The sequence below is a fragment of the Camelus dromedarius genome, chromosome 6 (genome assembly GCF_036321535.1).
Source record: "Camelus dromedarius isolate mCamDro1 chromosome 6, mCamDro1.pat, whole genome shotgun sequence".
Lineage (NCBI taxonomy): Eukaryota > Metazoa > Chordata > Mammalia > Artiodactyla > Camelidae > Camelus > Camelus dromedarius.
In genome coordinates, this window is record NC_087441.1 from 34,586,851 (window position 1) to 34,614,724 (window position 27,874).

The 27,874-nt window shown below is 33.4% G+C and overlaps 1 protein-coding gene across 7 annotated transcripts in view; it reads left to right on the forward strand.

The window, feature by feature from the left end:
• The window catches only part of TRDN (triadin), a 306,540-nt gene that overhangs the window by 192,260 nt on the left and 86,406 nt on the right, over positions 1–27,874 (forward strand). For 5 of the 7 annotated variants that reach the window (XM_064486726.1, XM_064486727.1, XM_064486728.1 and 2 more), the window contains exons 13-21: positions 98–151; positions 5,287–5,316; positions 10,995–11,024; positions 11,774–11,791; positions 14,918–14,950; positions 15,068–15,094; positions 17,214–17,240; positions 21,737–21,784; positions 24,509–24,556. In XM_064486726.1, coding sequence (XP_064342796.1) covers positions 98–151; positions 5,287–5,316; positions 10,995–11,024; positions 11,774–11,791; positions 14,918–14,950; positions 15,068–15,094; positions 17,214–17,240; positions 21,737–21,784; positions 24,509–24,556 — 315 coding nt within the window. The remainder of the gene's footprint in view (positions 1–97; positions 152–5,286; positions 5,317–10,994; positions 11,025–11,773; positions 11,792–14,917; positions 14,951–15,067; positions 15,095–17,213; positions 17,241–21,736; positions 21,785–24,508; positions 24,557–27,874) is intronic. The other 2 variants (XM_064486729.1, XM_064486730.1) reach the window with 2 other exon arrangements.

Consider the following 27,874-nt stretch of genomic DNA (forward strand, 5'->3'; position numbering starts at 1 on the left):
GTTTTTATAATTTTTCCCTTTTCTGTTATATATCTTTCTGAAGTAATACTTTATGGTAATTTATTTCTCTCTCTCTCTCTCTTTTTTTTTAAATAAGAGCCTGGCAAAGCCCCAGAAACCAAACAAGGGACAATAAAAGTTGCAGCACAAGGTAAGCAATAAAACAGTTAAAAATTCTATTGCTTTTTTTTTTTATTAACTTACATAGCACTTTATTGACAAAAACCAAAGCTGTTTATTGCAGAACAGCACCATCTGCTGGGTTATTATAGAAAGCATTTGTTATTGCATAAAAATGCACGTTTCAAGTATTCATTTAGTAAATGGAGAAAGTGTGACTGAGAATAAAGTTACATTTGCAGAAGAGACACTGAATGACCCAAGAATTATTATCTTGACTCCAAGTTTTAGTCATTGAGCTTTTACTTATATTTCCAAAAATAAACCAGAAATTGATAGACAGATAGATAGATGATGACAATGATAGATATATAGATAAATAAATTGATTGATAGATATATGCACATATGCAAATTTCCCAATGTTTTCAGTTATACATTGTAATTTGTGTCATAATAGAAAATTGGGTCAGAATGTTATTAAACTAATATTACTTGATCTGTATACCAAGACTGCAAAAATCAGGTATGACAACAAAATAATCACCTTAGCTTTTATGAATCATCCCCCAAAATTTATTTCATCACTCACTAATATCCTGGGGCATCAAATGCGGTTTTCTTTAAGAGAACTTCAGAAAAAATATTGATTTTTTAAGTCATCAGTTTGGGGAAAGTACTTCTTTAAAATAATTTTCCTATAAAGTTATTTTTTAACTATCACCTGGAGTCACATCCTTTGAGAAAGCTATTCTAACTCCAGTGTTCCCAAGTCCACAGAATGGAATACTATGAGTTATGGGACCTTTATTCTCAAACCATGAGGAGTAAATTGATGAAAGCATAAGAAAAAGGTACAAGTGGTACAAGTGTTCTGCCTTTGTCATCTGTAAAAATTTTATTGAACTCTCTTAGGGAGGAAAAAGTGAAATATTTTTGGAGAAAATCTTTATTTTCTTTCCCACGCTACATTATACAATATTGACCCCTGAAGGAGATGTATTTAGGGGGTGCTACTGTTGTTTCTGGGCAGAAGGCCCTTGTAGCAGACTTCTCAGCACATGACATGACTGCATCTGATCTAAAATTTTCTGTTACATTTAATCCTGGACCCATCTGTATACAGAAACATCCAGGTAAATATCGGTAACATGGGTTGAGTAGATGCCATTTAACCCAATGATGTTGTTCATAAGGTATACATGCTAGAATGGTCAAACTGTGATACATCTTTTAGTTTTCATTTGATCATCAGATTATTCAACAAAACTGATTCTTCTTTAGAAGAGTTCTGATAAGGAATGTAACAATGGGAGGTAGAAAAGCAGGGCAAATATTATCACTCTTAGGTTTTCTATTTATGAAAATGAAGCTCAGAGTGAGTTCGCCACGTAAATGATTACTGTTCAAGAATTATTTCAGTTAATGCATATATGTTCTGATAAAAAAGCACAATTGCCTTAAGACACTTCTGTTTTAACTGAGGCTTTGGAGGGTCATGGTAGATGTAGAGCTATGACTCTCGAGGCAGGAATTTAGTGTTCAAAGTCAAGCCTGGGGCCGTGGGCTCTTCTCCTTTACATTCCAAGTACCTCAGATAAGGCAGCCTCAGAACTTATTCTTTCAGAAGAAAGGATTTATTATTGAGTGAATGCTAACTTAGAGTTTCAAAGTCTTGTTAGAACTGTCCTTTATGGAGATTAGGTGAGAGTGTTGATTTAGCACAGTGTACAAGGCAAGAGTTAGGGGCTTATAAATACATGTTCTCTAAATTGTAATGACACATCAAAGCAGGGACACACCAAACAAGAATAAATGTCACTTGCATTGTGTACACACTCAGTAGATCTTTCGTAGACAGGTTTCGTAACACCACAGCTGCATAATTAAATTATGCATGGAAGTAATTAATATTTGCAAATACTCCATGTGAAGACAGCTTAAACAAAATGGCAATATTGTTGTAGCAAAGACTGATATTTTTGATGGATAAAGTGACAAAATGAACAGCCATGTCTGTAGTATGGTTAAAAGGTTAGAATGTATCTGTTTTTTTTTTTTTTTACTTTTTATAACAAAATATTTAAGACTGAGTTTTATATAAATTCTGTGTGTATGTGTACATATTTAATTATAATTAAGATTTAGCATGCTTTTTTGGAAGTACATTTAAATTTTTTCTAACAAAAAGTTTTAAGGCACTGAGAAGACTGAAATAAATGTCTCCACACTACAGGAGATTACAGATTGGAGATATGAGAAATTTAAGTAGTAACATAAATATCTTGCAGTGCTTAATTGAACTGCAGAGATAATAAATGCTAAAGAATTAAGACAAAGTGATTTTAAGTAAGAAGGTTTCCTCATGGGTGAAGAGTGACTTGACTTGGGTTTGTAGCATGGCCAAGGAGGTGAAAGACATACTTTGAAAAGTATAAAACATTGATGAAGGAATTTGAAAATGATACAAAGGAATGGAAAGATATCCTGTACTCTTGAATTGGAAGAATTAATAGTGTTAAAATATCCATACTACCCAAAGCAATCTACAGATTTGGTGCAATCCCTATCAAAATACCCATGACATTTTTCACAGAAGTAGAACAAATAATCCTAAATTTTTATGGAACCACAAAAGACTCCAAATTGCCAAAGCACACTTGAGATTGCAATGGGTAATTTATTTTAGTTATTTTGTTCTCTTTCTTTTTTCTATAATATATGGGAGACTTTTAAAGCTTGCTTTAGGAGTCCAAAAGGAAAAAAATACTCAGGAAATACATAGGTTCATATAGACTCATCTTTTAAGGTGAGTTTCTTATGGCTTCTGTCCTCTCTCAGGCATTTCATTCTCAAATAGGTGTCTGCCCAGCTGTTGCACTTAACTCAAAAGTAATTCCATATTTCTCTCCTCCCTTTCCCATTTTGGTCTATATTCCATTTCTGCAGAACAATTTACCACGTAATATCTGTTAACTAGATTGACCTCCCATCTAGGTTCTAACTGGCTACGGAAAAATCATTGCCTGGATGACCCTCCATTTGCTCAACATAAACTTGACCAAAAGTGAATCCTCTTCTTTCATTTACGCTGTTTCCTTTCTATGGGACTTACCACTATGACAATTATAATCATCCTATTCACCAGCGCTCAGAAGCTCAGTACCATCCTTATTCCCTTCTTTTTTTCATTCTGTACAATTTATCAAATAATATGTCTTCAAAATGTTCATCTTATTTGCATTTTTCTAAAGTCTTTGGCACCATCCTAGTTGAGATTATCATCTCATATCTTGATAATGACAACAATCTTTCATAGTTATCACTAACTCTTTATAATTTTACTTAATGAAATGCCAACAGTATCAACTCTTCCAATTCAAGAGCACAGGATATCTTCCCATTTCTTTGTATCATTTTCGAATTCCTTCATCAAAATGTTCTGTAGATTTCAGAGTATAGGTCTTTCATCTCTTTGGTTAAGTTTATTCCTAGGTGTTTTATTCTTTTTGATATGATTTTTTGAAGTTTTTTCTTATTTATTTGTTTTTAATGGAGGTACGGGAGATTGAACCCAGGACCTTTTGCATGCTCAGCATTCATTCTACCACTGAGCTATCCCCTCCCCGCTGATGTAATTTTAAATGGGATTGTTTTCTTGCTTTGTCTGTCTGATAGTTCATTATTAGTGTATAGAAAGGCAACAGATTTCTGTAGATTGATTTTGTATCCTGAAACTTTGCTGAATTATGAAACTTCTTGAAGAAAATCCTTATTTGTAAAGCAAAGAAATATAAATAATTCTATTGAGTCAAATTCAAAGGGCTTGCCGAAATGCCTGGTGACTTTGAAATCTATCAGGCAGTGTCCATAGCCTTGAATTCATTTTAGTTATATTTGTGACGCTTTTCATTGTATCATTGGAATAGACACATTTCTTAACTTAAAAACACTATGGATATAGATCCTTCACACATTTTGTATGTTATTAATTAAAACTCCATTAAAAAAACCAAATATCACAAGTAGAACTAATTTGCTTATAAATAAATATACTTTTTTACTGCAAAATAATAGAATGTTAATAACATTTAGAAAAGAGAGAAAAATGTCTTGTAATACATTAAAATAATAATTTAAATATATTCCCTTTCAGTCCTTTGTTCCTGATTTTTAGACTCAGTACTGCTACTCGCTGTCTGCATGAGCACGTGCAAATCATTTGATGTCTCTAAGCCTTAGTTTCTTGCTCTGGGCTTTCTTTCTTAAAAGTTGTTATAAAGACCAAATGAGAGGACGTACATGAAAGTGTTGTGGCAACTGGAGCACAGAGTATAGGCCCAATGTGGTCTGTGATGTTGACTGTAAGTGGTCCCTGAATTCACATACACTCAGAAGGTATTACCTGTAGGGGATGTGCACAATCTCTGATTCAACTAGTGTGCCTTAAAGACATCTCTGAATAGGTTTGGCTCCTGAATGAACTTTACACAGAACCAAGGGTCACCTTACTTAGAACAATTCCAAGCTGACTGAATACCTCCCCCAAATGCTTCCAGTCACACACATAAGCTACAAGTTGGATCCCGGTTTAGATTCTTGATCTAGGGTTAGATGAATTCCACCACGGAAGAGGTCAGAACTGAAAGGTAATTGAAGTGGGCCATTCCTTTTCTCTATGTAAGCGATGGTATACACTTGTTAAAAAGAGGGTGGGATTTTCATTAACTCTGCGAAATGACACGTTTTATACACTGTTACTGTAATTCTTCAGTAACTATGCACAGATAATTTATGGGCTGTCACCTCCATTTATTTCCTGCGTAGATCTAGTCCTATTATTTTAGAAGTGAGTGTGGTTTGCTCAGATAGAACAATTTCAAACCTAAAATGAACTTATCCTAAACACATACTTATCAATTTGACTTCTTGCTTATGGAATGATATTTTTTATTCTCTTTTTTGCTTTATGTGCATATTTGAATAAAAAAACACTTTGTATGAGATAATATTTTCAATTTATTCTCTTATTTCAGATTTGGATGGATTAATCTGTGCAAAGATAACCACTAAATTTATGAAGACATGCACTACATTCTCATATTCCCGGTTTTCTGAGGAATGATTATTTAATAGTTTTAACACTATTTTCTTTCCCTTATTTCAGCAGCAACTAAAAAAGATGAAAAGAAGGAAGGTATGTTTTATGCAAAGTTTCACTATGCTTTTTGTGTGAACAATTTAGCATTATCATAGTTGAGTTTTGACTGCCAGCTTGTCTGTATTCACTTTGGCTCTATTATGTGACTACATTTTGCATGAATGTGTTTTTTTTCTTACTTCATCTCACACAAAAGGGTGAAATATATTTCTAAAGATAATTTTAATCTAATCTTTCTCAACATATAGGGGATAAAACACAGCCTCTCAAAATATCAGGTCTCCTATTCCATTAGCAGTTTTATCAAATTTCAAAAATATGCAAAATACAGGCTCATTTTCTTATATTAGCTACTTACATCTCTGACACCGACAAGCAGCTTATGTTAACTTGTTCTATTCAGTTGCAAATAAATCAGTCCATCCCTTGTGCACCACCTACTTTTGTCAGGATGTCCTGAAGTAGAGTCATTTATTCCCTGCTGTCAAAGAAAGATCTCACCTTAAAAAACTTAAATAGGCAAGAAAGACTTTATTCAAGACTGCTGCAATGAGGTCAAGTCCATTTACAATAAGAGAAATTGAACTCAACTCCACTGAAGCAGAAATGAAAGTTTTTAAGTTCTTGGGTGATCTAGCAGAAAAGTACTGGAGGATGTTGCTGGATGTGGGGTGGAAGCTGACTAAAAAATAATTCCTGTTGAGGCCATCGGTGCTGGCTAATTGTTGCTTATGAAGTTAGGTGCCTGCCTTTCCACAGAAATTTGGATATAGAGTTGCTAGCTCCTTCGATGATTACATTTCAAATAGACATCTTACAGGTCTTGAGAAAGATATTTCTGGAAGATTTGTGCTTCAAAGGGACAGAGAAAGAATTTACAGCTGCAAGTTTTCTAAAGTAAATGCTCTGTTAAAATGGAGGTCAGGAGCCTATAATTAAGAAGAAACCTGGGTAAAGTTTATTGAAGCTGAGAGGAACGTTCAGGTCCTCTCGGTCACTGTGATTCTGTTTAGAGGTGTTTCTAATGCACATCTGACTCCACTTAGACAAGGTCTCTAGATATCACCACTGTGTATTCATCTAGGCTTATTTTCTCAGTAAAAATAGCATATAAACATAAGCAATCACCTCTAACTTTGAAAATGATTATATTTATTATATTCTAATGATCTGAGAAAAAAATAAGAAAACAAATATTATATTTTATATTTAGTATCATCAGAATTTTACACAGGCGTAAAATCTTGGGAGTCACATTCTGCCTCTGTTAAGCAGGAACCTAAGAGTCAACAGATATGAGAGGGAGAAAATATTTTAGTTGGTTATTATTTAAAGAGAAAAAACCCATAGTACTAAAATCAACTAGTACATATCAATTAGTTTATTGTCAAGACATAGAAGTATTAATTCCCCATTTACACACAGCAAATATTTCAGTGTATTTTGAAAAGCATGTTGTTTATGTGATCAACACTGTGGTGAGAATACAGAGACCTTACAAGAAAAAAGAGATAAGTTCCTGGCACAGTTTCTGACAGTAAGCCCTCAGAAATGTTTATCTTTCCTCCACCCTTCTTTCTTCTGAATAAAGAATAATTTACCATTCAGTTTAAGTAAAGGAGTAATATGAACAGTTATTTATCCATTCATTGGCATTCAATCCGAAGTATTAAAAACTTTTGGGTACATGAAACAGTAGTCAAATTATAACACATTATAAGTTTTATGTGTGCTTTTTTTCCCTCATTGCTATGCTTGGTTCTGGTTTTCCTAGATTATGTGGCTTTTTTCACTTTTCTCTTTTGGAGAAATTGTCCATATTCAGTGTACAAGTTTTGAAAGAGCTTTGGGAGCCTGAGCAGATCTTTGCCCATGGAGATTCAAGTAAACCAGTGTCCATCACCAGTGATAGCATATATAAACCATATACTCTGGACTATTTCTTAATATTAATATTGTAATCATTATTGATATTAAATTATCACTTCCAAAGAGTTTCATAAATTATCTCTCATCTCTTGTTTGGAGAACAGTTTTTAAAGCTTTTTTTGGAAGGTGTGAGTAGGTAACTAGGTTTATTTATTTATTTTATTTTAATTTTTTTTTGGTGGAGGTACCAGGAATTGAACCCGGGATCTCACGCATGCTAAGCATACACTCTACCACTGAGCTATACCCTCCAAAAATGATTAGAAAAACTAATCTTCACTCACAACCTCTAGTCCTCCAGTTGTGACCTCACACCCTCACTGTGATCTCACATTCATCTTACTAACCTCTCATCTAAACCAGGACAATGACCTCAAAAATCAGAGGTTCTCAAGATGTGGCCAAGGACTCCTGGAAGTCCCTGAGGATCCTTTCTGTAGTTCTGCCAGGTCAAAGATATTTTTGTAAAAATATGAATTTTTTGAATTTTTTCATAATTTTGTCACTTTTATTCTCTCATGAGTGTGTGCTGTAGTTTTCCAGAAGCTACATAAACGTACAATATTTAAACAGATTGAATACTTAAGAAGAAAGTTACCTTTGCCAAACATTAAGGTGATTCACAAAAGTGTAAAACAAAGTTCCTCATCTTACCATTTTTTGGATATTGGAAAACATATTTGCTGTAAAAATATGCTCATATTAACATGTAACGGGTTTTTAATTTTTTAGATAAATAAATACATATTTTTTTAATTCATCACCTTAATTTTTTAAATTATAAATGTCATAGATAGAACCTAAATAAATAAAAAGCTATTTGGTGTCCTTTACAATTGTCAGGAATTTAAAGTCTTGAGATGAAAAAGTATGAGAATCTCTGACCTAATATTTTCTCTAAATATTTTCTTCCAAAGTATTGAACAGACTTCATGAAATGCTTCATGTCATTATCCATTTAAAATATTCCACACTGACCATAGAACATAGTCTACAGGCGTTAGCCTGTGATTCAAGTCCCCACAGACTGTTTTCCTGACCTCCTATCAAACATACATCAAGGCAAAGGCAAAGCCAAGGACTGGAAAATTCCACCAGTAAAGATACAATGATCTCTTTCGAGATTGAGACAATTTATTACTTTTATGGCCAGCAAAAGCAAGAGTATCTAAAGGTGCCAACTCTTCATGGTCTTTGTCCTACACGCCAAAAGTGACGGCCAGATAATGCAACACAAGTTAGGGAAACTTTATTGCTGAAGACTCAAATCTAGACAACAGCTGAATGATTTTGTGGTCTGCAGCTCTATAGTCAAAGGGTTCTAGTCAGGAGAACCCAGAGGTGATGAGACGTTATCTCACAATGAGAGGCAGAGAGGCATATGGAAGATAGCCTCACAGCAAGTCCTCACAGACTGCCCATCCTCATGTTGTGGATCGCAAGGCATCCTGCCAGACTCAGAATTAGCTATGGTTGAAACCTCTGTCTGAATGTAATATGTGGACAGTTCAAGGCCACCAAGGCACTGTGGTGGAGCCTGTACCTATAGTCCCACCCACTTTTGTCCTTTATGTGTTACATATTTTATCTGTACTAAGCCTGCCTCAATTTTGCATATACAATGAGCTGTCTTGCCGTTGTTCCTGCTGTTACTGTGATAGATCTTACTCTGTTCTTTTTTTTCTCATTCATTTATAATCTCCCTTCAGAATTTATGTATACCTCTTTACTGTTGCTTATTTCATGCCACCTTGTATTTCATGTTACTTGCATCATTTTCCTTCTAATTGACTTTAAGACTTTTGACTAAAGGGACCGTGTCTAATTCACTTTTATCCTCTAGAAGGACTAACACATTTCCTTAGTTTGCATACTGCTCAACAAATATTGAATGAATCAGGAATATCTTGGACTCTTAGGATAAATATTATAGCCATAAGAAATATGAGTAGGTACTCAATTTTCTATGTCACAAGCAAAGAAGGATTTTTTTTTTTAATTGGGAGTTACATTACAGTGAGATTTTTAGGTCAGGGGAATTATAGCCAATTCTTGACAACTTCATCTTAGGTGTATATGATCACTAGCAGCTACTTGAGTTTCACTGGAAGATCTACCTGGATCTCATTCATCTAATCTTGGGTTCATTGATGAAGTTCTAGGGGCTGGAAAGCCTGTGGGTTTTTCAACACAGGTTATCTTCTGAAGGATACAGCTCCATTGAGAATCAGCCAGATGAGATTTATTATTTACTATAACTAGGGCAAGAACAATTCGAGTTGAACGCATGTGAGAATTAGTCTTAAATTTTAGGGCTTCATCATTGAGCTTTGAAGAGGAATCATGCTGAAAAACAAAGCAAAACATCTGGTATTGTAATTGAATAAGGATGTCAATTGGGCAAGTTCCACACACACAAAAATGGCGTATTTCATTACTTGATTTATTAGACTATCAGGAGTTCATTTTTACCTTCAATATTAGTTGGGATTTCATTTTCCTCTGGCATCATTTATGAACATAATAGACCATACCTGATACATTGCTAAAGATGAGTGAGTGATGAGCAGATTGCAAACACATCACTGATTTTAAATCACAGCTGCTGTGGGTCTCCATTTTCTTAATAAAAGACTGTTCAGATTATTGGGAAGATGGTCTTTAGGGAAGTATATTCACCAACTAAACCTTTAGACTATTTTTAAGCCATTGCAGCTGAGTGCTGAGAGGGCATAATGAAATTTAATAGCATGAGTATTAAGGACTGGTACTAATAGCTCTTCAGGGTCAGGATGTGATCTTTCAATTACAACCATTGCATTTTTTGGTTGCTTGGGTTTTTTACCTTTGTAAGTCTGCTGCTCTGTTGACTCCTAGCCAAAAGACAGGAAGTTATGATGGCATTTAAGTATATTTCACTATAGCTCCCAGCTCTTACTGAAAATATATTTAACTTTTTAAAAGACCTACTTGATTAGATCATGGCTTGTTATTTTTTACATTTCTACTTTGTGAAATATTTTTCTTTATCTCAATAAGTGATGTACTTTACTTGACCTTGGACTTTGCATTATTTTTTATTCTTTTGTTTCAGAACAATTGATGTCTAATATAATACATTATCAATTCTTATTACTAGGGAAAAGAAAAACAGATTAAAAACAACAGAACTCCTAAATTTACAGTGTATTTAGCTTTTCACCCCTACCCCATTCCAGGATCTAGGTGAAGAACAGAGGGGTTGGAAAATAATCTTGTCCTAATCTGCCACATTTCATCCTCTCACTGTTCAGCTGTTCTTCCCAAGCTTTATTTTCAATTATATTCCTGAATGATTATATGTCCACCATAATATTTCTATGTTTTCTATATTGGCTGTATTCTGGGCTCAAAAGATCACATGACCTCTTGGGCAGGCAGAAATCCTATCCTAGTTATACTGGAGTCAAGTTAATTGATAACTTGTGCAGGCCATTGAACTCTCCACTTCACACTTTCAACTGTTGTGCTGTAAGAATCTATGTTTCCAAATTAGATGTGGATATTTTCCTTCATATTTTTCTATATTTTGTCCGTCAAAAGTTTCTCCCTTTCTGCCTCAATCTGATACTTATCCTCTCAAAAACAGAATAACTTCTCCTGAAGCCCCATATTCTAGAAATGCATCATGTAATCAATCCATTTCATTGAAAATGATTTCAGCGTATATGGACATGTTTTTGTGAGCTCATCAGGTTTTGATTTTTCTTATCTGTTTTATCAATAATTTATTTTTGTGCTTTCAGATTCCAAGAAAACAAAAACACCTGCAGAAGGTATTAGGCATATTTCCTTTTTCTGTCTTTTATTTGATAAACTCCCAACCATCATTCCTTTTTGAAGGATTCACATAGGAAAAAAAAAAAACTATATGTCGGATAAAGAAGAGAGAGAAAAATATTGACAAGGAGCGAGAAAAAAAGAGAGTGTAGAATTTTTTCTGACAATAATGCTATGAGAACTACTTGGCAGTAGTGAAAAACAAAAGCTGCTTATGTTTACCTTTCATAGTAATTATTTTCTCATAAAGAAATACTTGCTTGACAAGGAATTGAACAATGTTCAGTATAGAGCATTTATTTTGCTGGAAAGCATAAGTTTAATTAATCTTAGACACACCAGCATCAGTGGAACTGAATTGTTCCTTTAAGTCTTGAATAGAATCATAAATCATGTGGCAGCTATACCTGTTCTTCTGTATTTGTTCATATGTGTTTATGTGTACAATGTGTTTCTGCACTCATATGCATTTAAGAAGACTGTAAGATATAAATCATTAAAATGGTTAAACAGTATAATCCTAGGTTAATTCACTGTTGAATAATGTTTTACAATCAGCTTATGGAAACACCTATGATAAGCAGCAATACCTCAGAGCAACACTCACTGTGAAATTTAAGGGGAGAGAATTGGGGGCAGGGGAGAGGGATTGGAACAATTACAGTCTAACCAAGTGCTGGGGGAGTAAATTTTATCCTTAAAGGTTTTATGAGCAATGGTTTTCTGTTTATATTTCTTTCAACAGAACCACACAAGGGAAAAAGTAAGGAAATGCATGCAGAGTGCATATTTTTTCTCACTACTACCATTGGCCTGCTGATAAACTTGTGGTTTTGAATCTCTCTTTTCTACGTGGTATGCACGTGAATTCTATATTTTTGTCAGAATGAAGGAATAGACAACCTGAGGAGGGGCATGGTCAGAGTGGACTGAAAAGCATGGCTATCTGTCTTAGAGTCTTTTTTTCAAATTCATGCAATCATCTAATATTATTATCTGCAGTCTCATAACTGAAAAATATAACTGCATTCCATTAACCAAAACTGTATTATATTAGTGTAAATCTAGTCTCTTTAATCTGGTTAGTTCTGTACTTAGAAAATAGAACAGAAGTTCTTTTGCAAGCTAGTTTTACAATCTCTTTTCTGTTTTCCTTTTGTAATTCATTAATATTTTGGCGTGTTCTCATGATTCATGATTCTTTTTCCCTACAAGCACTATGAGCTCTGTTGAAATAGCATTGCTTGGGATTCAGATCTTAGGAAGCATTCACTGTTGCTTTAACACATATTATTAAAGCTGTTTGCTAACAATTCAGTAAAGCTTGATGCTTTGAAGTTGTGTTTTTTGCAAATATATACTCTTCTTTGAAGAAATGGGATATATTGAACAAACAAACAAAAAAAATACCAACTTAACCCTACTCAACTAGCTATTAAAAATCATCAAATTCCCAGGTATGTAGAGCTTTAAAAAGTCCTAGTGTTATTAAAAACAAGTTTTAAAATATATACCAATTAAAAAGAAAAAGATTTATGTGTGTTTTGGTCCTGCAAGTTTAGGACATGGAGACGTTCTCTGTCATAAAAGTGCGCTAAGATGACCCAGGGAGAGAATCATGAAGTTGTACTACGGCTCAGCCAGGGGGAGCAATCTATCCATAGAGAGTACGTGATCCTTCAGTCCCAGATTTACGTGGATGCACAGCGGCTGGCGAGCGCTGGCACACGGATACACAAACCACTCTATAAACCATTGCACCAGCAGGGAAATAGAGGGCAACTGGAGATCTGAAAAATGGTATTAAATAATATATATATAACCTGAAGGCCCTCACTTTATTACAGTCTATGTGATTTAAAAGTTCCCACAGACACACTGTGGCTCCTTGGCAATTTTCAGGGCATTGATATATTTGGTAAATAAATACGCCTTCCCAGACATTCATTTACACCCTAACTGCTTCCCTCATTGGGAAGTTCTGTGGATTGTACTTGGGCAATAATAGGGAGAAGAAAAAAGAGTTTTCTTCTAAACTATGACTAATTCTTTTCAAATTAACATATTTGCTCTAGTTTATCATCTGGATTTGCTATTACTATTGTTATGGTCATATTTTTGAATTTGTTGAACTCAGTTTTGGGGTTTTTGTAACTTTAAGATTGCTTTATTCAATTATACGTCTCCAACCCTATATTCTTATTTTTCTTCTCCTTTTCTAGTTATCACAACTTAAAGGGTTTTGGGGTTTTTTTTTTTTTCCAGTTTAAAACAAATCATGATGGGGGAACAAGCGGGAAGAGTACATGCAACTTTCCTATACATATTTTTGCAAATTTTTGTGATCTGTAATTTTTTCAGAATAAAAAGTAAAAAAAAAAAATCATCATAAGTATGATTTGTCCCTGTAGAATTAAAGGGTAAATTAATTTATATTTATTTAGGTAATTCAATAATTAGATCCTGAACTGTTCCATACAGTAAATGCTCTTGACAACCTTTTCTTGTATATTGTTCCAAATTAGCACAGGTATTTTTCTGCTTATATAATGACTTTCTGATACGATTGAAAGGCCCTTATTTTAACTCAGAAACTTCACATATAGCTAGAATTTGATTTTGATGCATACCCAAATCAACTTCCAGTATTTTTTTTATTGTCATCACTTTACAAATTTCTTAGAAATGTTTTTATGATTAGTGCTTCGGCTCGGCAATAAATTTAACAATGCATTTGATTACTCCATGTTTTCCAGGCAACTTTTATTAATGTTCTTAACTGTGTTTAATTTCAGCTAAGGCACCTGTACTACTTCTGTTTGACTTGTAATACTTGTTCAAACCATTTGTTTCATTTGTTTTACTGCCTTCCTGCTATCTTGGGAGTAAATAAATGGCTCATTATATCTTCACAACTACAAGCCTAGTAAAGAAAATTGTGCACTTGAGAGATTATTGAGATAACCATAGAAGATTTGATGACACTCTGTTTCTAAAATATAGTTCCTAGAATTCTTTGAGCATAAAACTCTGCTAGTCACTGAAATGTATTCATTAAATGAAACTTGAAGACATCTCTTCATTATTTTTTTTAAATCAGAAGATAATGTGTCTATGTTAAAGCATTTCTTGAAAATCTTCATTTGAATTAATTTGACAAGCTTGTCAAGGCTAAATAAATAAGAATAGAAATGTAGATAATAGCACTTCATATAAAATTAGTGCTTATTACAATATAAATGTCAGCTTAATCTTGAAGCCAGAATAATGCTTTGTCTCATATAATATTAGCAAAAATGACTTCTTATAAAGAAACACTACCTGAAAAGGGCTCTATAAGGAGCATTTCTCCTACAAACAAGGAACATGTGTTTTGCTTCCCCCTGAAAATTATTAATCTATTTTTAGTGTCTTAAATCTGCCTCAGCAAAGCCTTTGTCTTAGCTACACAAATACCTGCTCAGTATAAGAAAATTTCACCTTAGAAGAGGAAGTCTATGGGAAATGTGTTAATCATTATCTGAGAATTATTTTCAAGCAGCTGCAATACTTATCCTTTGTGCTAGCTTTTGATCCCAAATTTACTTCATGTTGATCTTATGAGAAAGCAGATTTAATTTTTTTCATCCTTTACAGACCCTACTTTATTTTTCTGGTTTATTATCCATGAAAAATTTTAATGCCTCTAATATTCAGAATATTTTTATTGCTATTCTGTGAGGGAAATCTGAGGGGGAATGGAAAAACTTGTTTTAAATATACAATATTAGTCTTTTCATGGCTGCAATCCAGCATTAGCATATACATGTTTCTTTATCTTAAAACAATTAAGTTGTGACATATAAAATTGGAATAATAATGATAATAATAACAAAAAATAATGTTTCAGAACAGGAAAAGAAAGAAAAACATGTGGAACCAGGTAACTTTTTAAATTCCTCTATCCTCTTAATTTCAAGATACCAGCCTGCAACTGAATATTGAATTATGATCAAACGGCATGGAATGTTGACTTTTTTTCTTTTCTTGTCTGATACAGCAAAGTTGCCAAAGAAGGAACATTCAGGTGAGTCAGACTGGTGTTGCTGGAGTCTCTCTACTTGATGTCCAAGATTTATTAGTGCTGCAGCCTCAGACAGGGGTAAGGGCCATGGCAGGGAAGGGCAGGGGATTCTTCCCTCTTATGAGATGTCTTTTTTTCCCAAGTTCTTGACATAGAGTCAACAGCAATGCAGTTTCTGCAAATGGAAGCCAAATAATACATTACACTCTTGCTACTCAGTGTGTTTTCTGTGAACCAGCCGCAGTAGGATCACCTGGGTGGTTGTTAGAAATACAGAATCTCTGGTGTCACCCCAGACCTACTGAATCAGAATTTTCAACTTCCTGAGATCCCCAGTTAATTTGTCAAAGCAGTGTTTGAGGAACACTGTTTTACAGAAACAAAAATAAAAACAAAACCCTTTCTGTAAATGCATCTGATATTTCTTTGTTTTTAAAATATGCTAACTACTTGGTTACAGCAAATATTCTTTCCCTATTCAAAATGTTATTTAATGACACATCTTGAGTATTCAGGGGAGTTGCAATGGAAGTAGAGGTAGAATTTGTCCTCAATATATTTACATTCAAATGAGAGACAAAATTGAATGAAGAATAGTACAATCAGAATAACACACATACAAACAAAAATTAAGAATGTAGTCAGTACAGATATCAAATGATTTTCTTAAAAGTTTCTGGCATTTAACTTACTTGCCCTATTTGTTGTTTCAAATGAAAATAAATGCAAGTTTCTGAAAACATTTTTTATTGACCTGGTTTCAAAACATCACTTGTGGTTTTATCTGGCAAACTTCTGCTCAAGGAACTTTACTGATTGCGTGTGTGTGTGTGTGTGTGTGTGTGTGTGTAGGTGGTCATAGCCTCATATAATGTCTAGTGGGCACTCCTCCCATTTTTTGTATTTAAATGGAAATAGTTTTTACATTGGCAATGCATTAAAATAGCAATTATAATATTACGTAAAGAACCATGCAAATATAGCTCAACTAGACGCCCACCCCATCACAGACCATAGCAAACCACAGGTTCGAAGCCACAGTTTCTTACTCTTCTTCCAGGTTTGTAAGACTTCCTCAGAAGACCCAAATCCATTTAGATGTCTCTCCAACTAGTTCCAATAGCATCGTTTTCTTTCTTTTATAAAAACACTTAATATACTGTTGTAATCATAATTACCTTTTATTTTTTCCACTTTAAACAGTCAGAAATTAGAAAACAAAGATTGTTTTTTATATCTTTATCCCCTGAGTGCCTATTATAATGTCAGAAACATTTTGGGCACTTGATAACATTTGATTGGATGAAAAGAGAAACATCAAATAGAATAATCATAATTTTTAAAAATTTAAATATGAATGACTTTTAAATAATTTACTATATGACATAATAACACATTTCACTACTTCACATTTACACTGATATTACTTATCCTTTGGGAAGGAATGAATGTTTTTATCTACCTTACAGGGAACAGATTATGTGTTTGGGGCTAACATTTCCACAGTTGGGCCATAACACATAGTCTCATGTATGTACATATGCAGAAAGCTGAAATACAGCATAGATCACAGATACATATAAGCATGGAGAGACATAAAGAATGACCATTGGTATAATCAATTTTGAGAGTTTCAATAGCTAAAAGTTATTATCCAAGATTAAACCTGACAAAACCCAATAATTCAAATTTCTTAAAGTCATCCTGTTCATTCCAGGATGTTGTTACAGTATAGCAACTTAGCAGTAATTAGCTGTATTTTTAGAATTGAAACCATTGGATAATTTACCAGTTCACTTCCTTCTTTTCATATAATTTTGTAGACTTTAAGGAAACTGCTTTGACTTCTATTTAAAACAATCAGATTCTTAGATAATCTAAAATGGAAAACAAAATGAATCGGTCGTGAATGAGCATTCTGTGTTGGGTTCATGGCATATATTTAAATATAGCAAAGAAAACAGCACAGCATTGTATTTTCTTTCTCAGACCTCCTTTTTTCCTTAGTTTCCAGGTTTATAATATAGTCTTTTAAAAAAATGAAAATAACCTTAAAACTACTTAGAGAGACATAAGTAAACTTATAATTGATTTAGATCTTGTTATTTCTTGTTCTTAACAGCTCCAAGTGAAAAACAAGTTAAAGCAAGTATGTTGAATAAAACTTGAAAAAACAAAAAGTGTATTTCAGCAGCTTACTCATTTAAATTTCTGCTATTGACGATGCTAATGCTAATTTTTGAGGCTGGCTTACCAAATGTTTCTTGCTATGGTTATTTGTTGTATTCAAATAACATGCATAATTACCCAACCTTTTCTTTTATATCAAACTTTCGTTTGTAACTGTTAATTTGTCCAGATCATAACCCCTTTTTGAGTTGTTTTTATTTTTGTTTTCCATTTTGCAGGTGATAAGTGATCTTTCAGTTTATTAAACAATTAGACTTAATTTTCCTAAAGATTAATCACTTGATCAGACCAAAAGGCAACATAATTTGTCTACCAGTGAAAGCTATTGTGTTTTTAATGAAATGAAGCCCCCAACAATTTTATTAACTACTGCTCCTGCGATATCATAATTTCCTTTTAAGGCTTTTATCCTCAGATTATGAATATTGACTGATAATTATAATATACCATGGCATTTGCATCACTAGTAGCTTTGACAATATGCTTAAAGGTAAATGCATATTTCTTTGTTGGTATTTTTCAATTTGATGAAATACCTAATAAATTGCCATTAATGAAAATTATTTTAGGTATAATGGTGTGTATTTAAGTTTAGAAAAATATTATTGTAGCTTCTTTAAACTTTGTATATAAGATTTATGATCAAACCTCATTTCTATGCACAATGTAATTATGTTTATATTTTCCTTTCGATTTAGAGCTGCATAAGTATTAATGATGGTACTAATACAAAACGCAAATGCATGCTTTCTTTATTTGCTGCCAGATTTTTGAGACAGAGTATATCATTGGTGAATATAGTAGAGAAAAATTGGAAAATATAATACCAAGTAGCTTGGTGGGAATGTCTTTTAAAAAATTACAGTTGAACATGTTTCCAAAGACATTATGGAGGAGAGATGGTAACATAAATCTAAAATTCCATTTATATTTTCATGAAAAATTTTAGTTGAATACAAAACTGATTAGAACTTCTTATTATGGAGTATTTAGTATGCTAATACTTAGTCTGTAGAATGCATAATCAAGAAAATATATAAAACAAAACTGATAATTTTGCAGTACTGGTAGAGAACTTTAGATTGGAGATTACTCTGAAAATGAACATTTCTTCCTAGAAAAATGTGACATTTAGATAAAAATATTCATTTGCAAAACAAAAAAAAAAAACAAAAAAAACCCTGTAAGTTCTGCTGTCTATGAAACACACTATCCAATCAAGTTTTTAAGAGATCAGCATCTTTTGCAGGAAATTAGCAAATTTAGTTGCCAAATCATCTTAGACCCAATATAAAAGTTTCAGAAGAATTAATACTCAACTCCTTATATGGTTGAAAGGTTTGAACTTAACAAGGCATTATCTCGCAATATAAAAGTTAATTAGAGATAACTCATAAGTTGTTTAAAATCTCTGCTAACAATATGACCATCCATTTCCCCAACTAAAAACTGTTTTTTTTTTTCTTTTGGTCTTGAAACCATACAGCATAAGAAGTTTTACATAACTTCCATATACAGTAAGCTATTTATAAAGTTAATGCCTAAGGTGAAAATTGCATATCATTACAAATACTCTCGAAAAATTCCTTCAGTCACCCATATAGTATGAGGCACACAGTTTTGTGTATATAACCTGAATATTCATGATATAATTTTACATTATCTTAAATTATGAGAGGAAATGAGAGAGCAGATATATAGTTTAATTAACATAAATTATTTATGTGATACAATTTCGTGGTATTGAATTAAAAAAGAATGGTGAGATAGACAGGATTAGAGCAAGTCCATGGAAAAAGTAAAGTTTTTATTTATAATAACACAAAATTGGACATAACCTAGTGTTCATTGCAGGAGAATGGATGCATAATTTAGAATTTGAATATGTGTTCAGTGAAATACTATGCAGCAGCTCAATCAATCAACCACAGCTCCTCATATCAGCATTGCTTATGTAAAAAGTTAAACAGCTTATTTGAGTAAACAGTGAAACAAGTAGGGCACTGAAAAAACTGAAAAAGATTGAGAGCATTCCACCAGTGGGAGCTAGGTCAAAAGTTATAGAGGTGACATGGAAGTGAAGGAAAAAAAACCAAAACATATTGGCTATAACATATATTGCCTTATTTGGGAAAAATTCATTATTTGGCTGTTATGATAGTAGCTCTTGAGTATCATTTTCTTGATTCAAGAAAAATTTAGTTGACTCAATCTAGTTGACTGCTTTTGTTTTGTTTATGTAGACCACCAAAAGCACTAATGCTATCCAAGTCTAAGGGCTGTCTGGCTTAACTATTTTAACACTGCATCTCAGCACATGATTTGAAGGAAGAAAATTACAAGAATTAATACTAACTACTGTATACAAAGTAGATAAACAACACGTTTATACTGTGTAGCACAAGGAACTATATTCAATATCTTAGAGTAACCTATAATGAAAAAGAATATATGCATGTAAATGTATGACAGAAACAAGCTTACAAATAGACAAATGGCCAGGCTTCATCCCAGACTCATTAACTCAGAATCAGAAGCCCACGCCAGATCCACTATGTTTTAATCTCATAGATTTATAAAAACTCCCCAGCTTAGTCTAGTGTGAGGCTTGAACTGAGAGTAGTTCTTAATGAAAAGTCACAATAGTGGTAGCAGAGAGGATAACTATGTGTAGAAATGGGTAAGTAATAGGGCACAGGCACAAGGTCTGTTAAGGGCAACAACAGAGCAGGATAGAGCCGGGTGCAACCTGATAGCATGGACTTCAAAACAGTCGGGATTTGGAGGAAGCGAAGAGGTCATATTAGAGGTAATAAGAAGTAAAGAGAAGTTGTAAACAGAATTTAATACATTAGTTAAAAAGCAGAAGTAAGCACTTTGGTAAGTAAGAGATGGAAAAAAAACTTTCCCAATTTTAGAAGACTACAGAGGATGCAATGTCCTTAGGGAACTAGAGTTTGGTTAAAGGAAGAAAGCAAAGTGCATATTTTGAGAAGAAGCTGAGGATATAGGGAGCCGAGCTGTGATAGAGAGATGTCACAGTGGAAAGACTTTGGAAGAGAGTCTGTTTTTAGGAGAAATACAAAGCCTAGGTTCATGATAGTACCTGAAGCGAAGGTTGACGATTCCAGGGGGACCAGTCCTCTTGTGTCTTAGGGGAAGTGTGGTAATTAGTTTCCAAAATATTGCCAAGACCAGCAACATAAGCATCACCTGGGAACTGGTTAGAAATGTAGATTCTTAGGGCATGCCCAGACCTACTGAATCAGGTCCAGGATCTGTGTTTGAACAGCTCTCCTGGGTGACTGATGCATGCCGAATTTGAGAGCCACTGGTCTAGTCTTTCCTCAAAGCTGTATAACATCCAAGGATCTGCTTAGTCCTGGAGCTCAGGATCCTGAAACAGCCTGGAGAAGAGGATATTTCCAGGGCTTCTTGTCTGGGCTCAAATTATGAAGTGTGTGGTATCTAATACTGTGGAATTAAAACTTGAAAGTGATGTGAAAGTCTATTCCTGACATTTGATCTCTCTCACAGCCCAAGATCTATGGCACAGGGAAGTCAAAGGGGCATGAAGACCCTTTTTTTGATTGTTTCTAGAGCCTTAGCCACTGACTGTAAAATGAGTAACAGGGTTATATACACATGCAAAGAAGAATAAAAGTAAAATACAAATACAGGTGTCCAAGGGCAACAGCCTCAAACAATAAAGTTAACAAAATGAGTAACTAAACTTTGTAAAAATTTACCAGCTCATTGTCATTTTCTATTTTCCTGTGGATCAAAGAAAACTTCAACTTTAATTAGCCTTAATTTGAGGTGTAACATTTTGTACTAGGATGCACATTTCAGATCATGTTTTCAGGAGAGTTCCCCTATCTTCCACCCTAGGTGCTCAGAAAAACTCCAAGAAACCATTTTGGCCTTTTTTTAATCCGCCCCCCCCCCCCAAAGCAATATTCAAATGGAATTTTCTGTAACATTATGGCTAATATTTTATACTATAAGGTGATTGATTGAGGCCAAATATGGCTGGCCATTCCTGTAGTTAAAGGCTAAACAAACAAACAATGCCTATCAAGTGTTCTTCCCCACAACTCATGCATCATTTAAGATTTGATTATAATCTAATAAATTAGTGTTCCAGTGTGATTTTGTGGAATAAACCACCTTCTTTTATGGTCATTACTTACAAGCATAAGTAATATAAGCATAAAATTTAACACCACAGGGTTGTATCTTGCAAGAGTTTCTCTATTGCTACTTAAGAAAGCTCATAAGTTAAAAAAATACAAGCACATTATGGCGTGGATTTCTGCTGCTTGCTTTGCTCTCAGATGCCACGTATAGTTTAGCCTTTGGGCAGTTTTCATCTTGTCTGACTTAGAATACCCTAAGATACCGACCTGGCTTGTCTGATATCCATTTCTCGTTCTTTAATGTCTGAATTTACAGAAACTGAACGAGCCAAAGAAGAGGTTGGTGCTGCCTCAACTAAAAAAGGTAAATACAGCTGAAAGAAAAAGATGTCATGACTATAGCTTCTTTACGCTAAGGTTTCTCACTTAACATACTGTTTAGTGCTTATAGAAGAGCTCTGTTTATTGGTTTTACTATTTCACTGATATGGAAACAAACTCATTTTGAACAAGAGTTGTAATATCTGTGTTAACAGGGCTTTGTCTTCAGTGCTCTAATGCCAATAGTTTTGTTCCTTTAGGGCCGTAAACTAAAACTAGTGATTATAGCTTGATGGTTAAGTTAGTGTTGAAAAACTGAAGAAATGCAGCAGTTTAAGCTTAACAGAATCTGAGTCATCTGGAGAGCATTCAAATTCAATATACTGCATTAGAAGGTTAGGGTTTCAATTAATACACTTAGTCATCAAGCAATTATGTATTGATCACTTGCTATGTCTGAAATAATGCTAGATGCTGTGAGAAACAAAAGCAAAACATTTCCAAATAGGTCAAAGAAAAAAATGACAGTGGAATTTTGGAAATATGTTCCTAAACAGTGTTTATGTGAAATTTCTACTCTTTAAAAATATTCATTAGAAAAGAAGAAAGGCTGAAAAACAAATATTCAGGAAGAAATTTTTTTTTAATTTAAATTAATTTTTCGATGAAATCCAAAGAAAGCAGAAGGAAGAGAAATTTTTAAATGTAAAAGCAGAAGCTAATGAAATAGAAATTAGACAGCACAATAGAGAAAGCAAAAAGTCAAAATTAGACCTCTATAAAAACTGATAAAGCTGGTAGACCTCTGTGTAAATTTATTAAGAAAAAAAGAGAAGACACAAAACATTATCAGAAAATAAAAAGTAGGCAACACTACAGATTCTACAGATAATTAAAAAATAAAAACAGTTCCAATAAATTTGAAAATGTTAATAAAATTGACATTCTGAATCCATAAGTATAATTTTTCCCAAAGAAAATTCTAGCTAAGATGGCTTCACTGGTGAATTCTTTCAAATATTTAAGGAAAACTTTGCACCAGTCTTGCACCAAACCTCCCAGGAACAGAGTAAAAGGAAACATTCACTCATTTTATGGAGCTAGAATAACCTTTATTCAAAAACCTAGCAAGAAACAAAAAGTAGGAATCATACAGGGAACTTCTCTTGTGAACATAGAGGCACAGATATAAATAAAATATTAGATCCAGTCTGATAATATATGTGAAAGATAAAAAGTAACCAAGTTGGTTTTATTTCTGGAATGCAATTTCAAAAAAAATCAGTGTAATTAACCAGAATAACATAATAAAGGGAAAATATACTTATCATAGTAGATGCATTTGATATGTTTCATATTAGAGTAAAAGAAATGTCTCTAATCTATAAGATATACACAAAATCCATTAGCAAATATCATAATCAATGAAGAAAAAGGGAAAAATTTCTCCCTGAGAATTACAACAAGGATGTCTGCTCAAAGCACCTCTATTACCCATTGTACTAAATATCCTAGCCAGTGCAATAGGTGAGAAAAAGAAGTAATAGATGCAAAAATAGAAAAGCAAAAAACCAAAGCTTTATTCACAGATGAAATTATCTACTTGAAAAATTCAAAAGAATCTACAGATAAACTACTATAACTGAGTGAATTTAGCAAGTTTAATGTTAAAGAAAAGGCTTTTTTCCTTTTTCTCTCTAGTCCATGGCATTAACTTTTTGAAAAGATCATGGTCAGTCACACTGTAGACACTTTTGATTTCTATGATTGTTTCTTCAGAATATTATTTAATATGTTCTCTGTATCTTGTATTTGATTAAACTGAAAGCTGAGTCTTTGGCTTAGCTTGATTCCAGTTGGATGCTTGGCAAGAATACGTCAGAGGTCATACTGTGTAAACCACGCTGCGTGTCATTAGGAAGCACAGAATGTCGGAATGTCCTATTATGAGTGAATGGTTCTAAATTTCATCAGTGGGTTAGGCTGGTGACAACCACATTTCTTCCTTTCAAAGTTACACTTTTCCCCATGCAACTCTGTGGGGTGATACTTGGATGTGATGGGAATATTCATTCCCCATTCATCCTTCATCTGATAGTTGCTAGTATCCTCTGAAGATCCTTCCTGGAATCAGTGGGGTACACTGATTTTTGTGTGAATCCTTTCTATTGCTTTGATGAATAAACAGGTAAGCAACTAATGCTCCACTTAGAGCAGTAAAATTTCAGAAAAGTTTTGGTCAGGGGAAACAGCACCTACGTGATAATCTTATTTCTCTTTTGGCTACTGGTGATTTGAGATGCGTTCATTTAATATTTAAATGAACCTCAAGCATGACTAAACTGTCCTTTCAGTTGATTAAGTGATATTAAGCTTGAATTTTAAAGGAGTGTCTAGTTGACATTTTCAACTAAGTGGCTACAGCAATAACCTGGGATGTAAGTTGATTAATCACAATCCTGTCAAGTGGAATTCTTTGTAGAGCTTGCTTATTAAAGCAGAGTATAGAAGGATAAGTTAGAAAACGATGTGCAAAAACTAGTAAAGAGGCAACAAGGGTTTTTTTTTTTTCTCTAATTCTTTAAGATTAGATTTATGATAGTAGGTTTCAGTTGGATTATAGAGAAATGAGAAATGTTGAAAAAGCTTTAAAATAGGCTTGTTTAGAAGAAATGTTTGGCATTTGAATGAGTTACAAGATGCCATTTTGAGCAGAAGCAGCATTTCCATCCGGAACTTTTATTTGAACCTTATCTCTGCCTTGCAGCTGTACCTGGAAAGAAGGAAGAGAAAACAAGCAAGACAGTGGAGCAAGGTAAAAAAAAATGAAGGAGGTTGACATTATCTTCTTTAGAAAGACAACAACATGAGGAGGAAAGCACTGGCTTCAGACAGGCGGAAGACAATAACCTTTAAATCTGTTGCTCCCTGTCCCTGTCCTTGCATGTTTTTCTGTGCCAGGGAGAATGTGAGGTGGCAATCTGAGGTGTCCTTGTTTTGTATAACTTAACTCTGAGTGTAAGTTCAGAACAGGAAAACTCCACAGACTGCTTCATTACATGAAGAAAAATGCTGAAGATTGTTGGGAATACGGAAATCATCCAGGGCAATTGGCAGACCTCTTTTCTGTCTGATTTGTGGTTTTAATACCACTTGACTGACCATAGTTTAAAGAATAAAGATGACACAACTCTATTTATGCAAAAGCTATTTTTATTGCTTGAAAAGAAATATGTAAATTTTAAAACAAAGCAAAAAAACAGCAGTAAAGGTAAATTATTTGAATTTATATGACGACTTCAGCAATTGATTCTCCCAAGAGGTCTAAAATTTCAGAGTTACAAATCATAATGCTATAAATAATGCATTTTTATTTTTGCAGCTATTTTAATATTAATATGTCACTCCAGAATATGCTTGAGAAAAGTGCTACAGGACAGTAGAGTAAAAACATTGGAAGTGATGTTGGGTCTTCTGTTAGAGCTCAGAGTGCTAATAATTTTTATTGCTCCACTCACTCTTCTGCTTTTTATATATTATAATATTTATTATTTGTTATAATAAATACATAAAATCAGAACTAGCAATAATTTTGTCAAGAATGAAATCAAAACAATTGCCCCTTTTAAATTTGATACTCAATTAAGTTCATAGTATCAGAAATTTAGATACTTTATATAAATACATCAAGAAAATCCTTCAGTCCTTCACATTTCAGATAGGTGAACTAAGGTTAAAGTTTCAGTTAAGTTAAAAATTAGTCAAGGATTTATTTCCCTGGCCTTTTCAAAATAAAAATCACAGTAAATCATATTGAAAAAATTTTCAAATTCCTTTGGCTTCTGGGGGCTACCTGGAATTTTGGAATGCAATAGAATGTTTCTGTCAATTTCTTTTTGAAGAGGGTACTTTAGCCTCTAAAATATAAAGTAGGGGAGTAGGATGACAGGATCCCAATTTCAACTTGTCTACTTGGGCAAAATTCTGAGCCTAAATTTCTCCTCTAAAAAATGGAGTTAATTATAGCTGACCTGCCTGTCTAACAAGATGTGGAATTCAAAGAAGAAAACACATGTGAAAGGATATGAGCAATTATAAATTCCTAAATAAGTATCTAGCATTTACTTAGGCATATTTCCTTATAAAATCAGCATCAATATAGATGAGATAAACTATTAAATCACTTTGATTTCACTAAGCTTCATAGTTTTTCTTCCCTCTAGGATAAAGGCATTGATTACTCACCTATGGCATTTGCAGATTATTTTGATAGCCACAGCAAATTAAGAGAAGATTGACTAGAATACAAAATGCCCACACTAATAATAGTACCTAACATGTAACCGATGTGAGCACAGATTGTTTTTTTCTTCTTACCTGCATGTTGGCATCAGTTTCATTAATTCTATCATGTTGGCTCAGGTAGATAGAAGACCAGGAATGGCTCTTAGAGATGTGAATTTACCCCTTCAAATGATTTTAAAATTCATTCTTTTATTAAAAATGCCATTTATTTTATAAATACTTAGGCTCTTGGCTTAGGTACAAACAATACAAGATTCTTTCAATGGCTTTTTTATATTGACTTAGTAAATCATTTCAGTTTTAAATATTATAAAGCTGTGTCCTTTTATAATATAAAACTAATTCATAAGGCATTGTGGTATAATTAGTTTACAAAGTTATTTTCGTTTATTTAAGTTTGATCTTATGGACTTGTACTGAGGAAAATCTTTATGATTTTCATAATCCTTAAATAGATTTCAAACAAACTTTGTGATCTATGTAAAATCGTGTATATTGAACCTCTAAACCTAGTCTGCATTGTAATTGGAAAACTTTGAGTAAGCTAAATTTCACATTATGGAAAATTCATTTAGTGAAAGGCCGAATAAATTTTATGTTAATGTAATTTAATAAACTAGGCCTCAAATCATGTAAGAAGTAGAAATTATTTAACCTAACTTCTGCAAAAGTCCAAAAATGTACCTCTATTTTATCTCTAACTCATGATGGTTCATATGTTTTTTAGTTATTCTGCTCATGAAGATCTTAAATTGGCAAGACCAGAATTTTGAGTATTTAGAAACTCTATAAATTTCTCCACTTTAAAGACATACATACACACACACACACACTCACACATTAACTATTTCTCCTTATTTAAAAAGCAATTGCCTAGAAGCATCAGGAGACACAAATATTTTCCACAACACGTTGCTGTCCTTATATTGAGGGCCAAGGAATGCCAAAGATAAAACATTGCAACACGTGCCACTGCATGAGGATTCATCTTTACCTGTTTGTGTATTGTACCTGGAAAGAGTACCTTACATTTCATGAAGCCTAGTTTATTTATTTGTTAATATTTAATTTTCCATATTTAGTGTACTTTTTCCTCTTTGGCATTCCTTTTAAAAATTGACCTGCTCCCCTAAATTCAATTCCCCCCTCTCTTTTTCAATCTTGCTTTCTCTCAGAAGAAAATCTTTGATAATATTTGCTTGTTAATAGTCAGAGGATCAAAATGGTCCTTCTGGGGGAGCATCCAGTGGCTTCGTACTTGCTGGGCAGTGAAGGAAACAGGAAAGGAGACCAGTCAAGACAGCTAACTTTAACGATCTGAGTTAAAAGTCCAGCATCTCCTTGTTTCTAATTTCTTCCTTCAGAGTGATTTAAATCCCACAGTGAAAAGGTGAAGAAAATAGTGATAAGTTAAATCGCTTGCATATCACCTTTCTTTTTCTTTCGTTCACATCTGTGCATGGCATCGATTAAAGCTTTCTTTAAGAGTTTGTTCTAGGGGCCTGTAACAGTGCTGGCATGAGGATATTCAATAAATATTTGTGGATTGCATAAAAACATTGAAGAAATGTTGGAGAAAAGAATATTGGGTGATCCAGATTTCAGTGATCTGTGCTTCTAAACACTGTACAATTAAGATACTATTTTAGTAAATCAAAATGTGATTTCTGATATCAAAAGTTGCCAAATATTTCAGAAACCAGAAGATAAGTGATTAAATTATTTAACGACCCCCCCCCTCCATTTTAAAGTAAAATAGTGAAGGAAATTACTAAATATGCACTAGTCATTAATTACATCATTATTGTTATGATCTTTGTAATTGGTG